Source organism: Gekko japonicus, unplaced genomic scaffold (genome assembly GCF_001447785.1).
Source record: "Gekko japonicus isolate JY-2015 unplaced genomic scaffold, Gekko_japonicus_V1.1 scaffold75, whole genome shotgun sequence".
In the NCBI taxonomy this organism is placed as follows: Eukaryota; Metazoa; Chordata; class Lepidosauria; order Squamata; family Gekkonidae; genus Gekko; species Gekko japonicus.
Window position 1 is genome coordinate 2,062,923 of NW_015173124.1, and position 19,998 is coordinate 2,082,920.

At 46.0% G+C, this 19,998-nt stretch overlaps 1 protein-coding gene across 2 annotated transcripts in view; it reads left to right on the forward strand.

Annotated features, from left to right (window-relative positions):
• LOC107119486 (translation initiation factor eIF-2B subunit gamma-like) overlaps positions 1 to 5,732 on the forward strand; it is a 63,446-nt gene extending 57,714 nt beyond the window's left edge. For both annotated transcript variants that reach the window (XM_015421968.1, XM_015421967.1), the window contains exon 6: positions 5,639 to 5,732. In XM_015421968.1, the coding sequence (XP_015277454.1) occupies positions 5,639 to 5,732 (94 nt within the window). The remainder of the gene's footprint in view (positions 1 to 5,638) is intronic.
• The last annotated feature ends 14,266 nt before the right edge of the window (positions 5,733 to 19,998 follow it).

Consider the following 19,998-nt stretch of genomic DNA (forward strand, 5'->3'; position numbering starts at 1 on the left):
TTAAATCCCAAAATATGGTGACTGGCTCAAGGTCACCCAGTCCTAGTCTGACATGCTACTCAATATACCACCCTTGTTCTCTGTTTCTCTGTCTTACAGTCTCCTTCATCCTGCTCATTGTTTCATGTACCTTTCTACAGGATTGCCAGGCTTTTAAAAGAAAAATCTGATCATACTACATAATCTCCAATTTCCACCTCATTCCCTCAGTGCTTTGCAAGTTTTTTTGTCTCTAAACTTGCACAAATTTTAACTATTTTCCAGTCCCAGAAATACCCTACCAGCTGTCTTACTAAGAATTGGCTACCTCAGTCTAATAAGCACAGACATTTTAACGACAGCCGCCTTCAGCGGGGAGAACAAGCTCCAAAGTCTTAAGCTTCTCCCCATCCCAAATCCTCAAATTCAAGAGAAAAGTGCATACATACAAGCGGTGCTTCACAGGAACAAAAGCAGCAAAGAAATGTTTAGTGCTATAGTGGAAGGTGGCCTCTTGCACACATTGAAAAGATGTTGCCTGTTCACTGAATGCAGCCCCCTTGTTGCTTTTTAAACGGAGTCTCTATATTTTATGGGAATGTAATTTTTAGCAGTCAGTTATGTAGTTACTCAAGATTAGTTTCATTGCTGTATATCAAACAGAAGAGGGAAACTGAAAATTTAGGCTGTAATTAAGAGGCCTGAATGTTGTTCAATTAATATTTATTTGTAATATGTTCAAGTCTAGATATAGCCTCCAACTCTGAGGATCCATACTTGTTTGAACTCCATGGGGGCAGTATTCTTTTAATCCTGCTGCTGCTGGATTTGTTTTAACATGGAATGCTTTGTTGCCAGAAACAGAGTTGCAGTGCTGCAGGGGTTGTACTTCGAAAAATCCTTTCATGACTTTTAATTTGTATTTGATTGTTGGCAAGGTTGCAAGATTGTATGATCTGATTGACTGAGTAATTTTTTAAAATTAAATATAGTTTGGATGCATTTAAAACATGTAGCATTTGCTTGTAAAGAAGTTTAAAATGAGCTTGAAATATCTTCCTCACACTTGGTCACCTTTTAGTAGTTTAGCAAGCAGTTAACATTTATGACTCCATTTTAATAAATGTGCTGGAGGTCTTTAACACAAACAAAATGTGCTATGCAGTCTAATTAAATCAATACTACCATGTAGGAACTTGCAGTTTCTGGAATTGCTCTTTTAAAGCTTAGATATAAACAAAAACCTCATTATTTTGTGGTGTGTAACTCAGAACAAGGGAGGTGTTTCCTGCTTTATTCTTTTAGTAGACTGCATATGGGATTATGATTGAAGTGTGATGTATAGCTGCATTGGACTTGAACAGAGCTATGTGGATTGGCGGTGTATGGAAATGCCAGGTTCTCCATCATGTCATCTCCATTTTACAGGCGTGAAGCATAGACTCCTTTTCCCAGAGTTCCCTCCCAGTATGGGTAGATTTCCAGACTTGGCTGAACAGCCAGTGAATTAAATAGGAGTAAACTGTGAATAACTCCAGATTATCTAAATAGAAGACAAAATTCTTCATCCTGGATCTAATCCAAAATTCCTTGTGTCCTCCATGAAGCATCCCATCTCATGTGGAAGCAACACTTCAGGCTGTCCCCACCTCTAAAGTGAACAGGGAAAGCCCTTGCATACACTGACCTCCCGCTGCTTATTGAAGGCTGTACACATACAAGCAGTCCCTGGATTGAATTTACCGGCTGTATTCAAACTCTAATGTGCTGGATTGAATGTACACTGGCTGTATGACAAACTCTAATGTGCTGAGATTGTGCACAAGCACAGTTTATTTCCTGTACTCCCCTCTTACTCTTTCACCTCCCTTTATCACAGACTTAGATTGAACATGTCCTGGTTTAAGCAAGTTGCAGTGTGCCATGAAATCCTAATGCAGGCACCCTGACAAATCGGAGTGTGGTTCTCCCCCCCCCAAACCAGGATTATAAATTGGGGTTTAATTGAGGTTTAGAATCCCAGGTTGTAGGGGGAAGCAAACTCCAATTTACTGAAGCGTCTGCATTCAAACATTAAGGCAATTTGAACCTTGATCGAACTGGAAAGCATTCAAACAAGATACGCATGTGAGAGGAGGAGGAAAGTTGAAGTGAATTAAATGTGCAAGCACACCAAAGAGTTCTGTTTGTGTATGATGCTGACAAACCTCTGATTAATTAGAGTTTGTTGTGACGTGTGAATGCCACCTAAATCATACAGTTTTGTTGGTGATAAAGTGGACTTTGCTCTTAGATGTAAGGAGCAGAACTGGATTATTCTTTCCCTTTTTATCCATGAACAGTAACATCTTACTTCTATTCTGTTTTAAGCCCTCATTCCTGATAAACTGTGTCCTTGATACATCACTCCATTGTAGTACTCATAATGATCTAAGAGGTCAGCATCTAGATTCTTGCCAATACCATTTTTCTTTACATGCAAAAGACAGAGCTGGCATGAAACAAAATGTAATATCATACTTCTGTTTTGTCTCCCTGTGCTTGTGGGCTGTTTCAAAAGCTAGTAATATAGTAGCCACAGGCAAAAGGAAATGTGTCCAGAAACCTGGCTTATTTAATTAGTGCTAGTAAACAACCAGAGTTTAAATTTAATTCTTCCTTTAAAAAAAAATCCTGTAAGTCTCAATGCATTTAAAACTCAAACCCTAGAGACAGCTGAGAATACTGTAGCAGGGCCTTAGTTGTCATCCGCAGAGAAGGGCTTGGTCTCTTTGAGACATTCAAGGGAATGGAAATAACTTGGTTTTAATAAGATTTGAAATTGTCAAGCAGAATTTAAAGTGATAACTGGCAGGTCATCAGCTGCACAGATTCTGAAGTTGTTGGAGTTGCAGTAAGTGATTCAAGATGAGTTTTCATCCAGGGCATCTGTGGCTCTTTGATACAGCATTTGTTGCAACCCTGGGCTTCTAGTGAAGGTTTTAACTTAAAGCACACCCCTCAGAACTCTAGATTTCTACCCCCAACTGTAGTCAGTTTGTTTTCTGTAACAATTAATCAACTTATGTTGTTAAAAAAAATTCACATCTTTGTCATCTTCCTGTGCATATCATGACCTGCAGTTGTCAGATTGTGTGAAGGTCTGATAGTCCATGCTAGAGTGGGGACAGAAAGACCACCTAAGCCCTGAGCCTTTTCGCTCCTTGGCCACACACTGCTTTCCACCCAGCCTTTCCTTTGAACAGCATGGCTAACTTCAGATGCAATTTTCAACAAAATGATTGGGGGTGGGGAGTTTTCTCAACCAGTGTCTTAACTGCTAAAAGGTCTACAGAGAAGAACATTACACAGTGGTTCCCTTTGTTCAGGGAGAAACATATGTCCCAGAGGATTTTTAAGGTTCTTCAAGAAGATTATATTCTTTTGGCAGTAAGACATTAATCCTGTTCTCAATTGTATGCAGGGAGAAGACTGTGTAGGTAATAAAGGAAAATGGGGAATAAACCTGGAACACATTGTGACCATACATATATAAAGAATACTGTTTATAATTTATATACAAAAGAACGGGGGTAATGTCTAGGCTGGGCAGAACACTCAATGATTTCCTTTCCATTAAGGCAGATTTAGTAACAGTACTATGCAATGTATTTCAAAGGTTTGCATTTTAAAATAAAGTGGAGGAGAGGAGGCATAGCTCCATAGCTAACAGTGTCAATAAACTATATAGAAACTATTTTGTCATCTTTTTCACTTAATGCTTTTGCTACCTTGGGACAACACCTCAAATTACAGGCAAACACTACTTTACCTCTAGGTTTTGTGCCCTCAGTTTGCTTCTGTGCAGTGTGGATTTCTCCCTAGGAGCCGCCACCATGACCACCAACTGTACTACTAGAACATCTGTAGTACAGGACTGGCCCTAACACGGAGTTAGGCCTATATCTACTTGGGAGACCGGAAGACCACTGGATTGAGAACTCGGATGATATATTTTAGAGCACGCCATCTAATTTAAGGAATTATTAATACTGTGAGCACTTTAAATGTTCAAATGTTATGACTGTTTTAAGCTGTTTTAAAATGTTTAAAAAGTTTTATGCTGATTAGGTACATTGTACTGACTTCTGTAAGATTTTCAAAGGATAAATTACCAGTCACTCCTTTCTGCTGTGTGTGTGTGTGTGTGGTGTGTGTGTGTGTGTGTGTGTGTATCAGGATGAGCTTTTCTTTTTCTTTTTGAAAAAGCCAAGTCCCATCGGTGCTACCAGCATCTCAGGGATCCACTTTGGACTTGGTTGGGGGCTGTGCAGCTCTGGCAGACACAACCCATTCTCCTGCACTGCTGGCCCTAGTGGTGTTGCTAGTGCCTTGGTTACTTGGGCACAGATCTGGCCCTGAGTGTCACGCAACATGGTCTGGTGTGCTGTTTCCAGCATGCATGTTATACAGTCAAGAAAGCTCTCAGGACAGTGATTGGCAGAAAATGGAAATGACTATGGGAGCAATCTTCTTTGGGAACATATACTAACTTTTCAGATTAGAATATACCCCCAAGAAGTTTATCTGATAAATCTCTTGTTTCCTTATCTGTACTCTTGCTGCCCCCCTTGCCTCATGCAGCTGTGAAAAACAGACAGTAAGGCACCAGAATTTGATCATTTCTGAAGATTTCTGGACTCTACTGAGTACTGTTATTTTTAGCAATCAGATGGGTTAAATTAAAGGCATCAAGGAGCAGGGGGGATTCAGTATGAATGTTGACTAATCTATTTCTGAGTATTTATCCATGCTCAATAGGAAGTGAAGGAGCACATAAACCGTGCAAGAGTTAGTGGTTGGAAGGTGGAAGGAAAAAGCAAAGCGTGGGTGGGGTATATTTTAGAACTCCATTTGGTAAGCTAGTTTGGAACTTTTTTGGAATTTTCACAAGTGACCTACAGCTACTCCTTCTCCTTTTAATGAGGCTTTAAATCTCCTGCTACAACTAGCTTACTGTTTCTGGGTTTGCTTGCAGAGATGATTAGCACGCTTGAGAAGGGATAACAGCTTTTTGTTTCCTCTGCATAGTATGCAGGGTACACCAACCCATGTTTCTCACAGTGTTTTTGGCAGGCTGCAGTTCATAGGGTTCATTCTACTATACAGAATCTATCCACTTTTGCTTGCCCTCGTAGATTAAAATGACAATAAGTAAAAAGATAACTTGCCTGTAAGTATTGTTCTTGAAATATGTCTCTGTACATTGCTACACTGTGTCCTGTATTCCTATTTAGGAGTCACACTTGGCAGAAACTGAGTGCTGATTAACTTTTTTGAGACATTAATTAAACTGAAGTAAACAAGGTCTCTGCACTTACAGAGATACACACTTACAGGGCATGTATAAAAGCTTCCTGAAGGAGACCCATGGTAATAGGTAAATGTACTCTATATGGAATGGGATCAACAGAAAACTCGGTCAGTAGGTGTGTGTATGTTGGCACACTGTAGTTGTGGAAACCATCACAATTCACCTCTCTACTATTTCCATTAGTAGAGACTTAGGAACACAGATGTCTCTTATAAAGTTTTACCATCCAGTGATTTTAAAGTGGAGCTATTAAAATGGTTATGAAATGTAGAGCTGAGTGACTTCACTCTTTTATTCCCCTTCTAGGCATTCCAGAATGCACATCAGGACAGGACTGATGGATGCGCATCTGTATTGCTTGAAGAAATACGTGGTAGACTTCCTTGTAGAAAACAGGTAAGAAAAGCCACTAACATCACATGTGTGTTTGAAAGTGCTGTAATTATAACTCTGGAATCTTCTCCATAACTACATTTTCCTTCAGGAAAAGTCACCCTTCTCTTGCCTACCTTGGAAGCTGGCCCATACTGCTTTGTGACTAGACTGTGATGTAATCTCCTCATACCCTACAGGTATCCTTCTAGCATAGTGTGCAGTTTTAAATTGTGTGACATGCACTGTGGGATTTCTTTTCTGTTTTCTGCTCCAGGACATGCACACTGTTAGAGGTTGAGGAAAAAGACACTTTGAAACCCTGCCCCTGCCTCTGAAGCCTCTGTTTCAGAGTTATGTGCATGTCTTAAGGTTTCTGCTCTTGTAACCCTTCTGCTTTTCTGGTTCTAGCAGTTGTAGAGTTCCTCACCCTCATTCATGAAAGTTGTGTCTTGTCTTCTGATGTACTTGTTCCCTGTCTGCTGATTTTCCAGCTCCAAATTGTCAAGGAGCAGAGATAGGCACAGGGCTCGGAAACAGCAACTCTGAAACAATGGGACTGGGAGATACTGCAGCTGCTGAACTGGGCAAGCAAAAAAATTCAAAAGGAAGTCTTACACACACACACATGAAACAGCAGCTATAGTTTTGTTAATTTTATTTTAAGTGAGGGCATCATTTAAAAATCCTCTGTTGCAGATGGTAGCAACCAGGCAGTCTGTTAGAAGTACATGTATTAATCTGGACTTCCGGTTTATGGTGACACGCTGGCAGACACACCTTCCGGGGGTGCGATCTGCGTGCTAGCGGTTAGGAGGGGGGGCAATTGTTCTCCGACACCCCCCAGAGCCTTTGCGAAAGGCTCCTAGCCATGGGGCTTTTGGAGGGTGGCCTCTTCACCAGCGTATTGCTGGGGAATTTAGGCGCTCTCCTGCCCCAACGGTCCTGCTGCTATGCGTCCGAATGGAACTAGAGCCGCTGACTGGGACAAGCATCGGAGATCGAGCATTTTAAATGGACTCTAAGCGAGGTCTTATGACCAACAACGAACTGTGAGTCGAGTAAAAGTGAAATGCCGGTAATTTAAGAAGAAAGCCCTCCCCTGGGAATGGCGAGAAAAGCGAGCGGGGGAGGCGCCCCTCCCAGATGCATAAACTTAAAAGCAAGCTAACAGGGGGGGGGAGCGGAAGTTAAAGTGCTGAAATCTGTTTTAAGAAACTTACCAGAGCACGGATAAGCATTTGGGCGAATTTCAGAGACTTTAGCAAGTTTATACAAAAGTAAACACTCCATAAAAATGGCGTGGGAAAAAATGGAGAGAGAAAAACAAGCAAAAGTGAAACCACCGGGGAAGAGACCACTGAGTTCTCTAAGCTTTTGGCGGACTCTTTGCACCCTCTACTGGATCAGATGACTAACATCAATCAACAGCTGACAACTTTAAATCAGAACTTTGCAACTCAGCAGCTCCAACTGTCTGAAACTACAAAAAAGACAGAGCAAACAGCTGAGAAAGTAAAGGAAATGGATGCCAACTCTAAAAATGTTAAGAAAAAGGTGCAAATGCTGGAAAAGAAGCAAGCTTCGGATGAATTTCAACTTTTACAATTGCAAATGGAGAAAGCTAACCTGGTCCTCCGGTTCCAAGGGGTTCCTGAATCTAAAGATGAGAATCTAAAACAACTTTTGAGCGATGCATTAGCTCCAGTCACAGATTTAAAAGCAGAACATCTTATAAGGAAATGGATGTGGTCTACAGGGCCTATTCCATTTACAAAAAAAAAAAAATAATAATCTGCCTGGAAAGATAGTGGTGAAATTCTCAAAGAGACACATAAGGGATTTAATTTTGAAAGCGACTTCAGGAACACCACTGAAAATCGGAGGCAATACTATCAGGATTTTAAAAGATATTCCATTTGAAATAAGGAAGAAAAGAAAGAAGTACAAGAACTTCTTTCTACAAACAAACAGCATTCCATGCAGATGGTTGACCCCGGAAGACGTCATTTTCAAACTACAGGTTAAAAAGAAAAGATTGACTCTGTTTCCAAAGCGCGTGAGTTTATGAGACTGCAACTGGGTGAACCAGAAGAGGATGCCAGGGAAGAAGATGACAGCAGACTTAGTGATGAAATGGACTCTGGGTCTTCCGACGAGGACTCTGCCTTAGAAAAGGGGGCGGTGACCCCAAAACGAGAATACCAATTGAGGATTAGAAAAGATAAAGCAAAGTGAAGGCTGAAGAACTCTGAATGGTGCCTTAAAGCATATACTGTAAATGATGCTCTTGGGGTTGTCTTTAAACAGATAAAAATGGTTAAAAAGATAAATAACTTAGCATAACCGACTACGTTCAATGTAATACTAGCATCTTAGATATAACACTTATATAAACTGATGTAATGATCTCCTATACTTGGGGTTTTAGTTATTAGTGGTTTTCTTTCCTTTCTCCATAGATGTAGACAACCCTTTCCCTTTTTTCATTGTAGTTTGTAGTTTATAGAAAATGCAATTTAAAAATCCCCTAAAAAAAGAAGTACATGTATTAATCTAAATCTAAAAAAAAAGTACATGTATTAATCTGGATAGCAATTTGCTCTTCTCCCTCCCCACCCCCTTTAAACAGCCAAACAACAACCAGTAGACAGCCTTTAACTGCGCAGAAAAGATGGACTGTAACTGGTCCTGGTGCTTTTCAGAGCTCAGTTTCTGGATCTTTCCCCAGGCCCCACTTGTTCCTTGGTGGCTTCAGGAGTAGAAGATGCAAAGGGCTTATGGAGGTACTAGTTCTGAATCTGCCAGTGCATTTGTTCAAACCACTTCATGTACAATGAGTTGGATCCAAAGGCTCCAAAGGCTCTGCTTGCAGAACAGACCTTTCTTCCTGCTGCAGCCCACTGTTCTCCTAGAAATGCTGCTACTGGGTTTGGAGCACTCTTGGAACAGTATGGAGGGAGATGCAGATGTTTGCAGTGGCGGAGGGGAAATTGCCTACCTCCCACTAGTGGAAGACAACTTTGAGACCCCTTGGCAGCTTCAACTTAGTCATCAGAGGGCTGCCAAGGTGGCACTGCAGAGGCCTTCTCAATCTCAACTATGCTAGTTTTTTATTATTAATTTTTTTTTGTATACGTCATGTTCCTAGTGCTACAAATATGGCCTTACACAGACTCTTCTTCATGAAGCAGCAGCTTCATAGTTAAGGCAAGCCCTTTAATTTTGGTCACATGTTGGGTAGACTCTACTGTGCCTAGCTGATGGACTGATTTTTTTCCTATGGACGATTGAGGGGGTGTGAAGCAAGGGGGCTGAGTAAAATTACACAAGAGGGCTGGTTGGGCATGCAACAGAGATAGTTTCAGTGTGGTTATGTCTGTTAGCAGCTAGCAAATAAAGGCTATTTGGCCAGACGAGGTTTTGTGGCTTCTGCCAGCAGTCTGTGCAGCAGCATTGCCCCAAAGCTTCCCTGCTGTTTCACTACATCTTCCGCTTGGACTGGGGAGATGTATTGCTGAGCAGGGAGATGAAGGAACTTTTTAGGGAGTACGTTTCTATGGGCTGTCTCAAGGTGGTTAATGGTAGGCAAGGTTGATTCAAGTGGATAGCCGTGTTGGTCTGAAGAAGCAGAACAAAGTTTGAGTCCAGTGGCACATTTAAGACTGACAAAGTTTTATTCAAGGTATAAGCACACTTCTTGAGATACACGAAAGCTTCTAAAACTTGGTTGATCTTAAAGGTGCAACTGGACTCAAACTTAGTAGGCAAGGTTGTCTATAGTTCTTCTGGGATTTGAATCTAGAGAAGAATGAAATTCGACCCAAACTGGAAGCAGGGTTACTTTGTGTCAAGGGAGCATGACAGCTTTATTAGGGACTAATTGACCAGACATGAACTGAGGAGCCAACGTGAAGAAGCCATTTAACCAGCATGTAGTGGGAGGGAGGGGAAATGGCAGCCCAGGCTGTACACATGAAAACATCTTCCTTTTCTTTCTGCCAGCACCTTATTGATCCTCAGTGCTGCGGAAGAGCTCCACTTTCCACCTGAATCCTTTTTCTTTTCCAGAGAGATGGGTGATTGAGGAGAAAGATGAAGTGAGGGAATGGAGGCCTGGGCTGAGATCTGAAATGCTTCCAAGGGCAGTTTCAGGAATGGGTGTATTCTCCTGAGATCATTTACTTTATAAGGCATTTGGACAGAGTGTGCAGCATCTTGAGAGTGTCCCTTTTCATGTGTGTATGCGCCTTAACACATGTAGCGAATAGATCTTTTTAAAAAAAACAATGCACCCCAGAAACAAATTACCTCACTTCTTTCATCATTCATACACATCTCTACTTAAGGAAGAGCCTGATCCTTCTGCTGGCTTGGTGGATGTTGCCACTTGGAGACTGGCACTTCTATTCTGTCTGCCCCCCCAAAAAAACCCAAGGAAGGTTGATATAAGTTTAGAAATGTGTATTTCCTTCCATGGATATCAGTTTTTTTAAATACATGGATGGAAAGCACATTTAAAATGACTTTTCTGCCTCTCACACGTATAGCAGGAGAGAGGCTCCAAAGTGGCTTGAAGTGGCACATGTAACATTGGTGAGAGGAGTCTACAGTGCGCAGCTGGTTTTGATTGATGGATTACCAGACAGTTAACTCTAATTGTCAAGATCAAAGCAAGGTGTTTAAATCCAAACCCACAAATCCTGCTTTTTTAAAAAAATGTAACTTAACTCCCCACCCAACCACAGCTGCAGTGGAAGGTGGAAGGTTACCACACTGCATCAGTAATCTTGCTGCATTGCTGCCTTAACAGATTTCTCTATACAGGTCTGTGGTTTCTCTTCCTATCTACTGAAGTTTCCTTGTTTTGTAGTTCCTTTTGTTTTTTTGGCCTTTATGTGCACTTTTGTTTTGTCCATCTGCAAATCCCTCCTCTCCCCGCCCCCAGCCTTGCAAGTGGGGTATCTTTGCCACATCCTGTGTTTTTAACTTGTGGTGTTCCTACTATGAAATGTAGACCACCCACTGAGAGGAAGAAAAACATCCATTTATGGAAGAAGAGAGAGATCCTGGCTCTAATGCTTCACAGGAAAAAAGTTAGTGTATTTACCCTAAACCAGGAGCGGCCCACAGTTGAGCCCAAGGACATGGATTTCAGTGCCACCTGCTATACCTGATGTAGTTACTGAAACTGGATCAATGCTTTAGAGAACTCTCCTAAGCAGGTCTACTGAGATGTAAATCCCATTTTATTCTATGGGCCTTACTGTCAGGCAAGTGTTCTTAGGATTGCAGCTGGGGCAGTACAATGCGGAGGACTGCCTCCACCCCAGTGGGCAGCCACCAGTACACCTGTGGCACCTCTGGGCCACTCCCCATTGGGTTCTGGCAGAGGCCAGTAGACCGCAAGGAGACTGAAAAGCGGAGCCATATGGGCCACAATACTGTTGGCATCCCCAGCAACCACACTGTTGCTGCCTAAGCAGGTCACAGGGTGTGACAGCAGGGATGTGATGGACAGAACAAGCAAGAGCTATCACATGCTGCCAGGAATGGAGATGCAGCCCAGAACACATCACAAGTGAGGGGTGGGAAAGATGAGAGCCATAGATGGTGGGGCCATTTCCACAGCATACCCACTTACCCCTTAAAAGACCAGGGCCCTGCCAAACAGTAATGGGGCAGCTGACAAAGACAGTAGTTGGTAAGTGGCCCCAGCAGCCTGCCAACCGGTAGTGACTCCAAACAGGTCCACACTGCATATGGCTGAAAAGCTGCAACCACCAAGAAAGGGGAGATGACAAGGAGAGTACACCCAGCCAGGGGGGAACATCACTCACTGTTGGGGTACCTCCCAGTGGGCTGGCCATGCTGTCAAGGCCCCCTGGGCTTCCTCTGGTGATGGAGCAGGGGGGTTGGCAGGGCAAGCCCTGGTGGGGGTGCGTGCACAGAAGTGCTGACAGATCCCCCCAAAGCCTCTCAATGTACACCATCCCTGGCATCTCTAATGGCAGCTAGCAGCCCCTCCAGGTGTCCAGCAGCCACCACCACAGACACTGCCAGCCCCTCCAAGAACTGGTGACCCCAGGAGAAAGTGTCTTTCCAGTTGTGGCAGGTCTCCAACTGCTCCCACTCAATTGTTGCCCGCATGGAAGAGAGGGTGTGGAGGATGGACTGTGCTGGCTGTGGGCACAGTGCCCAGGACCCTGGCAAGGGTTCTGAGTCCCCTGCATCCTTGGGCCTCAGTGGCCACGGGACTCAGGACCTGAGAGAGCTGCCTCTCTCTTTTGCCAGCTCCCTCCCTATCCCCGCCACCATAACCCACCGAGAACAAGTCCATGTGCTGCATAAGCCCCCCTCCTCTAGCTGTTGGCTCTGGGGACCCCTTGATGCCCAGCATCTAGAGAACAACCATCCTGGCTTCTATGGCTCATCTCAGAGATCAGGGTGCGAAGATGGTCTATGAGGTCAACATCTTGCCAGGGGTCTGTCTCATCCACCTCCTGCCTGCGCTGTACATTTGGGTGACTCAGTGATGGGCGGCAAAGGAGGCACTGTGTCAAGTGGTACTGAGAGTGCATCAGGATTATGCAGCACAGTGACAGCATCTGCCTGGACAGGGCAGCCATCCAAGCCCTGTGTGAGGATATTGGGGCGGCACTCCAGGGACAGGCCCCACCTCCTGCACCATCACTGTCCTGCGGAAGGTGCTGGTTTTCCTCCAGTTCCTAGCCACTGGATCCAAGAGGTCATGGGTGAAGTCCTGGAGGTGTCCCAGTCGTTGGCAAACTGCAGCCTGTCCAGCTTCCTGGATGTCATGCTGGGCCATCTGCAGGAGTACATGCAGTTCCCTATGGAGGAGACTGAGCTGGCACCCCTCCAAGTCAGATTTGCCTCTTTTGCAGGCTTCTGTAATGTTGTCGGGGCCATGGGCTGCACACACATCACCCTTATCGCTCCCCAAGAGGAACTGCAGGTCTATTGCAACCAGCATCATTTCTACAGCCTGAACATCCAGGCCACCTGTGACCACCAAGGCATCTTCACACACCTTGTGGCTAAGTTCCGGGGCAGCATGGGGGGTGGGAGTGAGGCAGCAGAAGTCAACCATCTGTTGGCCACCTCAATGGAGGGCAAAGGCTGGCTGCTGGGTTAGTAACCCGGAGCAGTTCCAGGGAAGCCTCCAGGTAGGGGCCTCAGATCCTGATCCTCCTCCCACAGCAGGTGACCAAGGCTACTCCCTCCTCCCATACCTCATCATGCCATGTACTAGGGACAAGCAAGCAGATCATGCTGCCTACAGTCAGGTCTACTGCTGGACAACATGATCATCAAGCGGGCATTTGGCCAGCTGAAGATGTGATTCTGCTGCCTCCACTATATGGGCAGCTACAGGCCCATGCAGCCACTGGTAATTGCCAGGCTCTTTGCCATCTGTGCCATGCTCCACAACACGGCCATCCGGCAATGGCTGCCAGTGGGTCCAATAGGGGAGATGTTGGAGGGCCCCCAGACCAGGGATCTAGCCAGTGGGCCACCTGATGAGGCAGTACTGGGACAGAACTTCAGGGGCACCACTGAGCATGAGCAGTTGGGAGAATGCAGATGGTGCCAGGGCTACCATAGCACCTGGCTGACCAGGCCGGTTGGAGGCTGAGAGCCCCAGGACACACATCAGGTTGATGCCTGCAGTTGCCTCCCCACCAATGTTCCCTCTAAGCTGTGGAGTCTTGTGAGCAAAAATCCTACTTTGTGAGCCACTGGCATTAAAGTTGTGAGCGAGTGATTTGGCTACTGCATCAATTAGTTTGCTCTGGAGCCATCCTTCCTGAGCTAAGACAAAAAGGTGTGAGCCGGGGGCTAAAAAACTGTGAGCTAGCTCACACTAACTCAGCTTAGAGGGAACACTGCTCCCCACCCCCGTCCAGCTCCCCCCTGGTTACAGAGGTCCCCGCTCCTTAGGCAGGCACACACACACACACCCTCCTAGGGCAGGCAGATACTCCCCTGGACCACCCCCTGCATCCTGCACACAGCAGTCAGCAAACTCTGAGTGTGTGTGTATGTGTAAAGGGGATGGGAACCTAAGTCTGAGGTCAACCTTGAAGATGAAAAGCCTGCTATGTTGGCAGCTGAATACAGACATTCAGTGGTACCTGGACTTTCAACGGTAGACAACCCAAAGACAATAGGAAACCCTTAGCGTACAAGTATAGCCACAAATAACACCCACCAAGGGAAGACCGTCAACAGTACACAACTATATATGATCAAAACTATATTACATTCATTAAAGTACAAAGGCGGGATAGTGGTCATAATTCAATAGAATGTATAAACACATATCCAACAGATTGCTCATAACAATTAAGCATTATTTACAAAAAGAAGTTCAAAACCAACAGTAGGCTCCTCTGTAATTCCGTACATAAATAGTGTCCATAAGACCTCTAAACAGAAAGTAACTGCAGCAGAAGACGCCCACTGTGGAAAGAATAACAGCCACACATCTCTTCCAGGTATAAATCAAGATGTTAATAACTGTAGACAACCCAGCATGGGCATCCCTTTGCTCAGAGCCCACTTGCTAGGACATGTGAAGAGGCAGCCCCGGGGGGGGGTCACAAATTAGGGGAGGGGGAGTGAGGCAGCAGAAGTCATAGAGCTAATTTCATCCTCTCACAAACAAAATGACAGGGACAGAGTTGTGGAACACCCCAAACTTTATTAAACTGTAAACCATGAAGGAGTTTGATGAGGGAAGCTGCCAACTCTTTCTGTCCAGTATGGCACCTCTGCTTGTGAGAGCTTCTCCCAAGGGCCATGGGGAGACAGGGTGAGTATTCCCTAGTGCAACATGTTCTGAGTGAGGCAGACTCCTGGGCAGAAAAGCTCCAGGAGGCAGGCTGGAACCAGAGACTGAGCAGGGCGATGGGGAGGCAGGAATGGTCACGCAGCCAAGTATCCCTACTGAATCACCACCAGCAGGAAAGTGAAGCAGGGACACAAGCCAGGGTGGCAGACCACACAGGCCCCAGTCCCGGGTCAGCCGTGTCTGTGGCCCTCCAGCAGGTTCCACAGTCACATCTGGGAGGGGGGATTGCCAGAAGACTCCCCTGAGCCTGAGGCTGTTGCCATCCAAATGACAGTCACCCATCCTGGGTGGAAGTGCTCAGAGACTGCAGACGGTCGATGTACAGCTGCTGCATAGGGCTCTGCTCCTGCAAGGGAATGAGTCCCCTGTATAGCTTGGCTAGCTGATCCACTGGGGGTAGTAAGGCAGGTCCCAGGCAGCCCCGATCCACCACCCAGGGAGGGATTTCTGTTGAAGGAGAGTGCGAACAGCCCAGTGTACAGCTGCAAGCATCCCTCCCGGGGGCAGCTCTCCCGGTTACACTTTCCTGGAAGTTTGTCCCATTTCATGACGTGAGCCATGGTAGGACTGGCTTGAGGCGCTCCCCCACCAACACACCACTGCTTGGTTGTGGAAGCCAGTATGGGGTGGCAGCGCCTGACCTCGTGCAAGGGGAACGGAAGAGGCAGATTTGGATGGCCAGGGCAGGGCGGCCAGATCCCGGGCCCTTGCTTACCCTTCAGTGCGTGGCCTCCCCTTCAAGCCGAGCCTTTGGAGAGCGGGTAGCTATTAGAGTTCCGCAGTGAGACATATTAGCCACGTGGTGTGGACTTGGCTCTCACCCAGTAGTGCTAAGTGCCCACTGTGCTTTTCTTACCACTGAAGAGCAATACCACATGCTCTAAGTCCACATGGCAGGGAGTATTGGGTGCAGTAAATAAGAAGCCTGGAGACCGACTGGCAGTGAAAGTGCAGAAAGTTTATAGTGCAATAATGGTGAATATTCACACAGAGACTATACAGACTGTTACGCAACACACCATACCTCAGTTGGAGAGAGCTATGTCCCCCCACCCAACTTATCAAGCCTATACCTTATATACATCCCCCAGCCAATCACTAACAGGGCAGACTAATTACCTACTCTTAACTAGGACAAAGAGTAGCACCTGGTAGTTAAACACCTGGCTGTAAGATTATTAGCCACTTAGCATGACAGCTAAGACTTACATACTAGATCATACTGATCTATACACAGTAACAGCTTTCTACCTCACTTCATCCTAGACATATATGTCAATAGGGAGCTCTGGGACAGAGTCCCATGCAGCCCACCCTACCTAATGATGGAACATCCTGGCAGGGGTTTATCTAGGGCTGGGGGGGGGGAGACAGTGATGGGGTGCTTGGGAGAGGGCTGGCAAAGGAAGTGATTGGGTGTGACTGTAGTTGGCATTCTGTGCTTCGCCAGGCCTTGTGGGCAGGGTCATGACAGTGGGGGGTCAGTTGGATTTTTGCTTTGCATGGGCATCTTTCGGTTATGCTGCATCTTTTAATGGCATAACTTTCCACTTCTTTTTTGGGGGGTGTTCATGGGCTGGAATGGCTTAGGAAGCCAACTAATTCCCGCCATGCCCCCCCCCCAGCCCACCCATTTCCTTGCCAGCGCAGGAGCCTATACCACTGGTGGCTAGCATAGTCATGCTGGAACACTGCACTGGCACACGTCCTACTGACAAAACTGATAAAGGAAGGTAGGTCAGTTTTTAAAATGCATCGATATGCGGGAAGTTTTCTTTAGTATAAAATTACTCAAGAGGTATCATTGATTTGTTTCCAGTTCATCTTCCCATCATTATGATGGGCCACTCTGCAGGGCTGCTGGGGAGGAGGATAAAATTTTCCAGACCTGGAACAATCTCAGTGGCCCAATGGGGGAAAGAGAAAAATAGGATATGCGATACCTGCATTTCTGTGTCTTCTCTTAACACACACACACCAATTTGGACCCTTTCATTTTATTATTTTATTTTATTTTTTGGCAACAGAATAGCAAGAATGTGGGTCCACAACCTCTCTTCTATGTGTGTGCCTAGGAAAATGTGTACCCTTGCTTTCTTCTCTGCATTGTCTAAAAAGTGAAAGGTGTTTTTAAAAATTGAAATTAACCTTGCCCTAGAATCCAGGCACAGAAGTGGGGGAGAAGCAAGAAGGGACAAGAAGAGGGGGCAAGGTGGTGGTGGGGCATCCCAAATTCTGGGTGGAAGAATTTATGTGAATGAATTAGTGGTTGAGTTATTGCTATCAAGGAATAAATCTGAAAGCAACTGTAGCACAATATCTTTATTGGAATCAGTGAAACATTGGAACTAGTGAGCAAATTTTCAAGTTCACCAGAACAGTGATGGATGTTAAACACAACAAAGAAGGGGGAGGTGGGAGATGTTGCTAAAAGCAGGGTGTCTCAAAGAGGGAGTCCGTGTGCTATACAGATAATAATTAATTTGTTATGTTGTCTGCTCCTGTGAATATATTTTGTATACATGGATCTCTACACATAATTACATCTGAAGCCATGTGACTATGTAGTTTCATTTATTCTGTGCATTCTTGCTTTGTATTGTCTCGTGTCCCTTCACTAGACTCATTTACTCTCTGAAACATTCTGTCTAGACATCTGATGTGCTTGTACATTGGTCCACACTTGCTTTGAATGCCCCCTGTGCAATGTCACCTTTGGGGACCTTAGCAGTAGAACCACACTTTGCAAAAATATTCGTGTTTGATATTGTGGAGTGGAGCTAGTAGACGGCCAGTGTGCTCTATGGTTAGAAAACTGCAGCAGGACTGGGGAGGCCAGGGTTTAAATCTCCTTCTCTGCCTTGAAGTTCTCTAGTGACCTTGGGCCCATCACTCCCTCTCAGTCTTACCTAATAAACAGCTGTTAGCATACTCAACAGTAAGAGCAAGTTATGTGATTTGTTTTCCTATGATGTTTGGTTTGGGTCCGAGTGGTATGGAGGGACAGAGGGGAAGCTGCTCCGTTGTTCTCCCTTGGCATTTTGTGCTGTTTCAGAAGGGTTGCTGTGTTTAGTCTGTTGCGGCAAAATTTAGATTTCATGGACGGCAATCTACTTCATCATATATACAAGGTTAGTACAGAGTTATATTTTTATACTTTTTTCATTTTGAATCCCTTCAACCATAGGTTGGTGGGATTATAGATAAGATGAAAACAATAAATACTAAGATCAGCTTCTGTCCATATCCTTGAAGAAATTTTATTTTACAAAAGGTGGACAGTCTTTTCCAGCATTGCTCAAATTATACAATTCCAAGATTTTACCTGCAACCCTATATGGGGCACCATTATGGCAGCATGTAATTGCTAAAGAACTTGAGAGGCTGCAAACTTTTATTTATTTATTTATTTAAATTTCTACCCTGCCCTCCCCACGAATGGGCTCAGGGCGGCTAACAAACAGGGGCATCATATGCCAATACATAAAAATCGAATAAAACAGGATAAAACAGAAGAAATGACCAAAAATTACATAAAGTGCTCAGTGCTGTTACCCTTGAATTAAGACAAGATGGTGTCCAGTAGATGTTGCCTCCGTCCCAGTACGACAATACCAATCCGCCGCACCACTGAAGTTCGATCGTCATAGGGCCGCTTCATTCCCAATTATCAGCCGGGCTCGTTGGTAGTGGTAGTAGTGGTAGTAGTGGCGGCTCCTAGTCGAAAGCCTGATGGAAGAGCTCCGTCTCGCAGGCCCTGCGGAATTGCACAAGATCCCGCAGGGGCCTGATCTCCTCTGGGAGCTCATTCCACCAGGTAGGAGCCGCTACTGAGTAGGCCCTGGCCCTGGTTGTAGCAAACCGGGCCTCCCTGGGGCCTGGGATCACTATGCGATGTTGTGCCCCAGACCGTAGTGATCTTTGGGGTATATGTGGGGAAAGGCGATCCCTCAGGTATGTCAGACCCTGGCCATATAGGGCTTTAAAGGTAAGAACCAGCACTTTGAAGCGAACCCGGTACACTATTGGCAGCCAATGCAGCACTTTCAGCACAGGCCGGATGTGCTCCCATCTAGGGAGACCCAACAACATCCTGGCCGCAGCATTCTGCACTAGCTGCAGCTTCCGGATTTGCAACGAAGGCAGCCCCATGTAGAGAGCGTTACAGTAGTCTAATCTTGAGGTGACGATCGCATGGATCACTGTAGCCAGGTCATTGCGGTCGAGGAAGGGAACCAACTGCTGAGCCAGCCGAAGATGGTAAAAGGCCGACCTGGCAGTGGCTGCTACCTGGGCCTCCATAGTTAGGGAGGAATCCAGGAACACTCCCAGACTCCTAACCTCCAGCACTGGCACCAAAGGCGCCCCACCGAAGGTCGGGAGAGGGATCCCCAACCCCAAACCGCATCGACTCAGGCACAGGACCTCTGTCTTCGCTGGGTTTAGTTTCAGCCAGCTCAGCCTGAGCCACCAAGCCACGGCCTGTAGCGCCCAGTTCAGATCTTCTGGGCTGGAGTCTGACCGGCCGCCCAGCATCAGATAGAGATGGGTGTGATCTGCATATTGATGACACCCTAGTCCATACCTCCAGACAATCTGGGCAAGGGGTTGCATATAGATGTTAAACAACATCGGGGAGAGCACCACCCCCTGGGGCACACCGCATTTGAGCAAGTGTCTTCGGGACTGCTGCTCCCCTAGCGCCACCCTTTGTCCCCGACCCTGGAGAAAAGAGGCAAGCCATTGAAGGGCAAGCCCCTGTATCCCCATGTCGACGAGGCAGTGGGTCAGAAACTGGTGGTCGACCATGTCAAACGCGGCCGACAGATCTAACAACAACAATGCCGCCACCCCACCTCGATCCAGGTGCCTCCGGAGGTCGTCAGTAAGGGCGACCAGCACTGTCTCCATCCCATGTCCCGGGCAGAAACCAGACTAGAGAGGATCTAGGATGGAAGCATCATCCAGGAAGCTCTGTAGCTGTATCGCCACCGCCCTCTCGATTAATTTGCCCAAATAGGGCAAATTGGACACCGGCCGATAGTTGGCCAATTTGGTCGTGTCCAAGGTGGGTTTTTTCAGGAGGGGGCGGACCATCGTTTCCTTGAGTGCCTCAGGAAACCGCCCCTCAGAGAGGGACTTGTTGATAATCTCCCTTAAGGCACCTCAAAATCCCTCATGGCCCGCTTTAATGAGCCAGGAAGGGCACGGATCAAGGCTGCATGTGGTTGGGCGCACAGATACAAGCAATCTGTCGACTTCCTCCAGGCTGAGTGGGCTAAAACAATCCAAACCCAGAACCAAAGGCGTGCAAGGGGCCTCGAGTTCACTCATTGTTTCAACTGTGGCAGGGAGGTCACAGTGGAGCGCCAAGACTTTATCTGCGAAATAGCTCACAAATGCCTCACAGCCAATATCC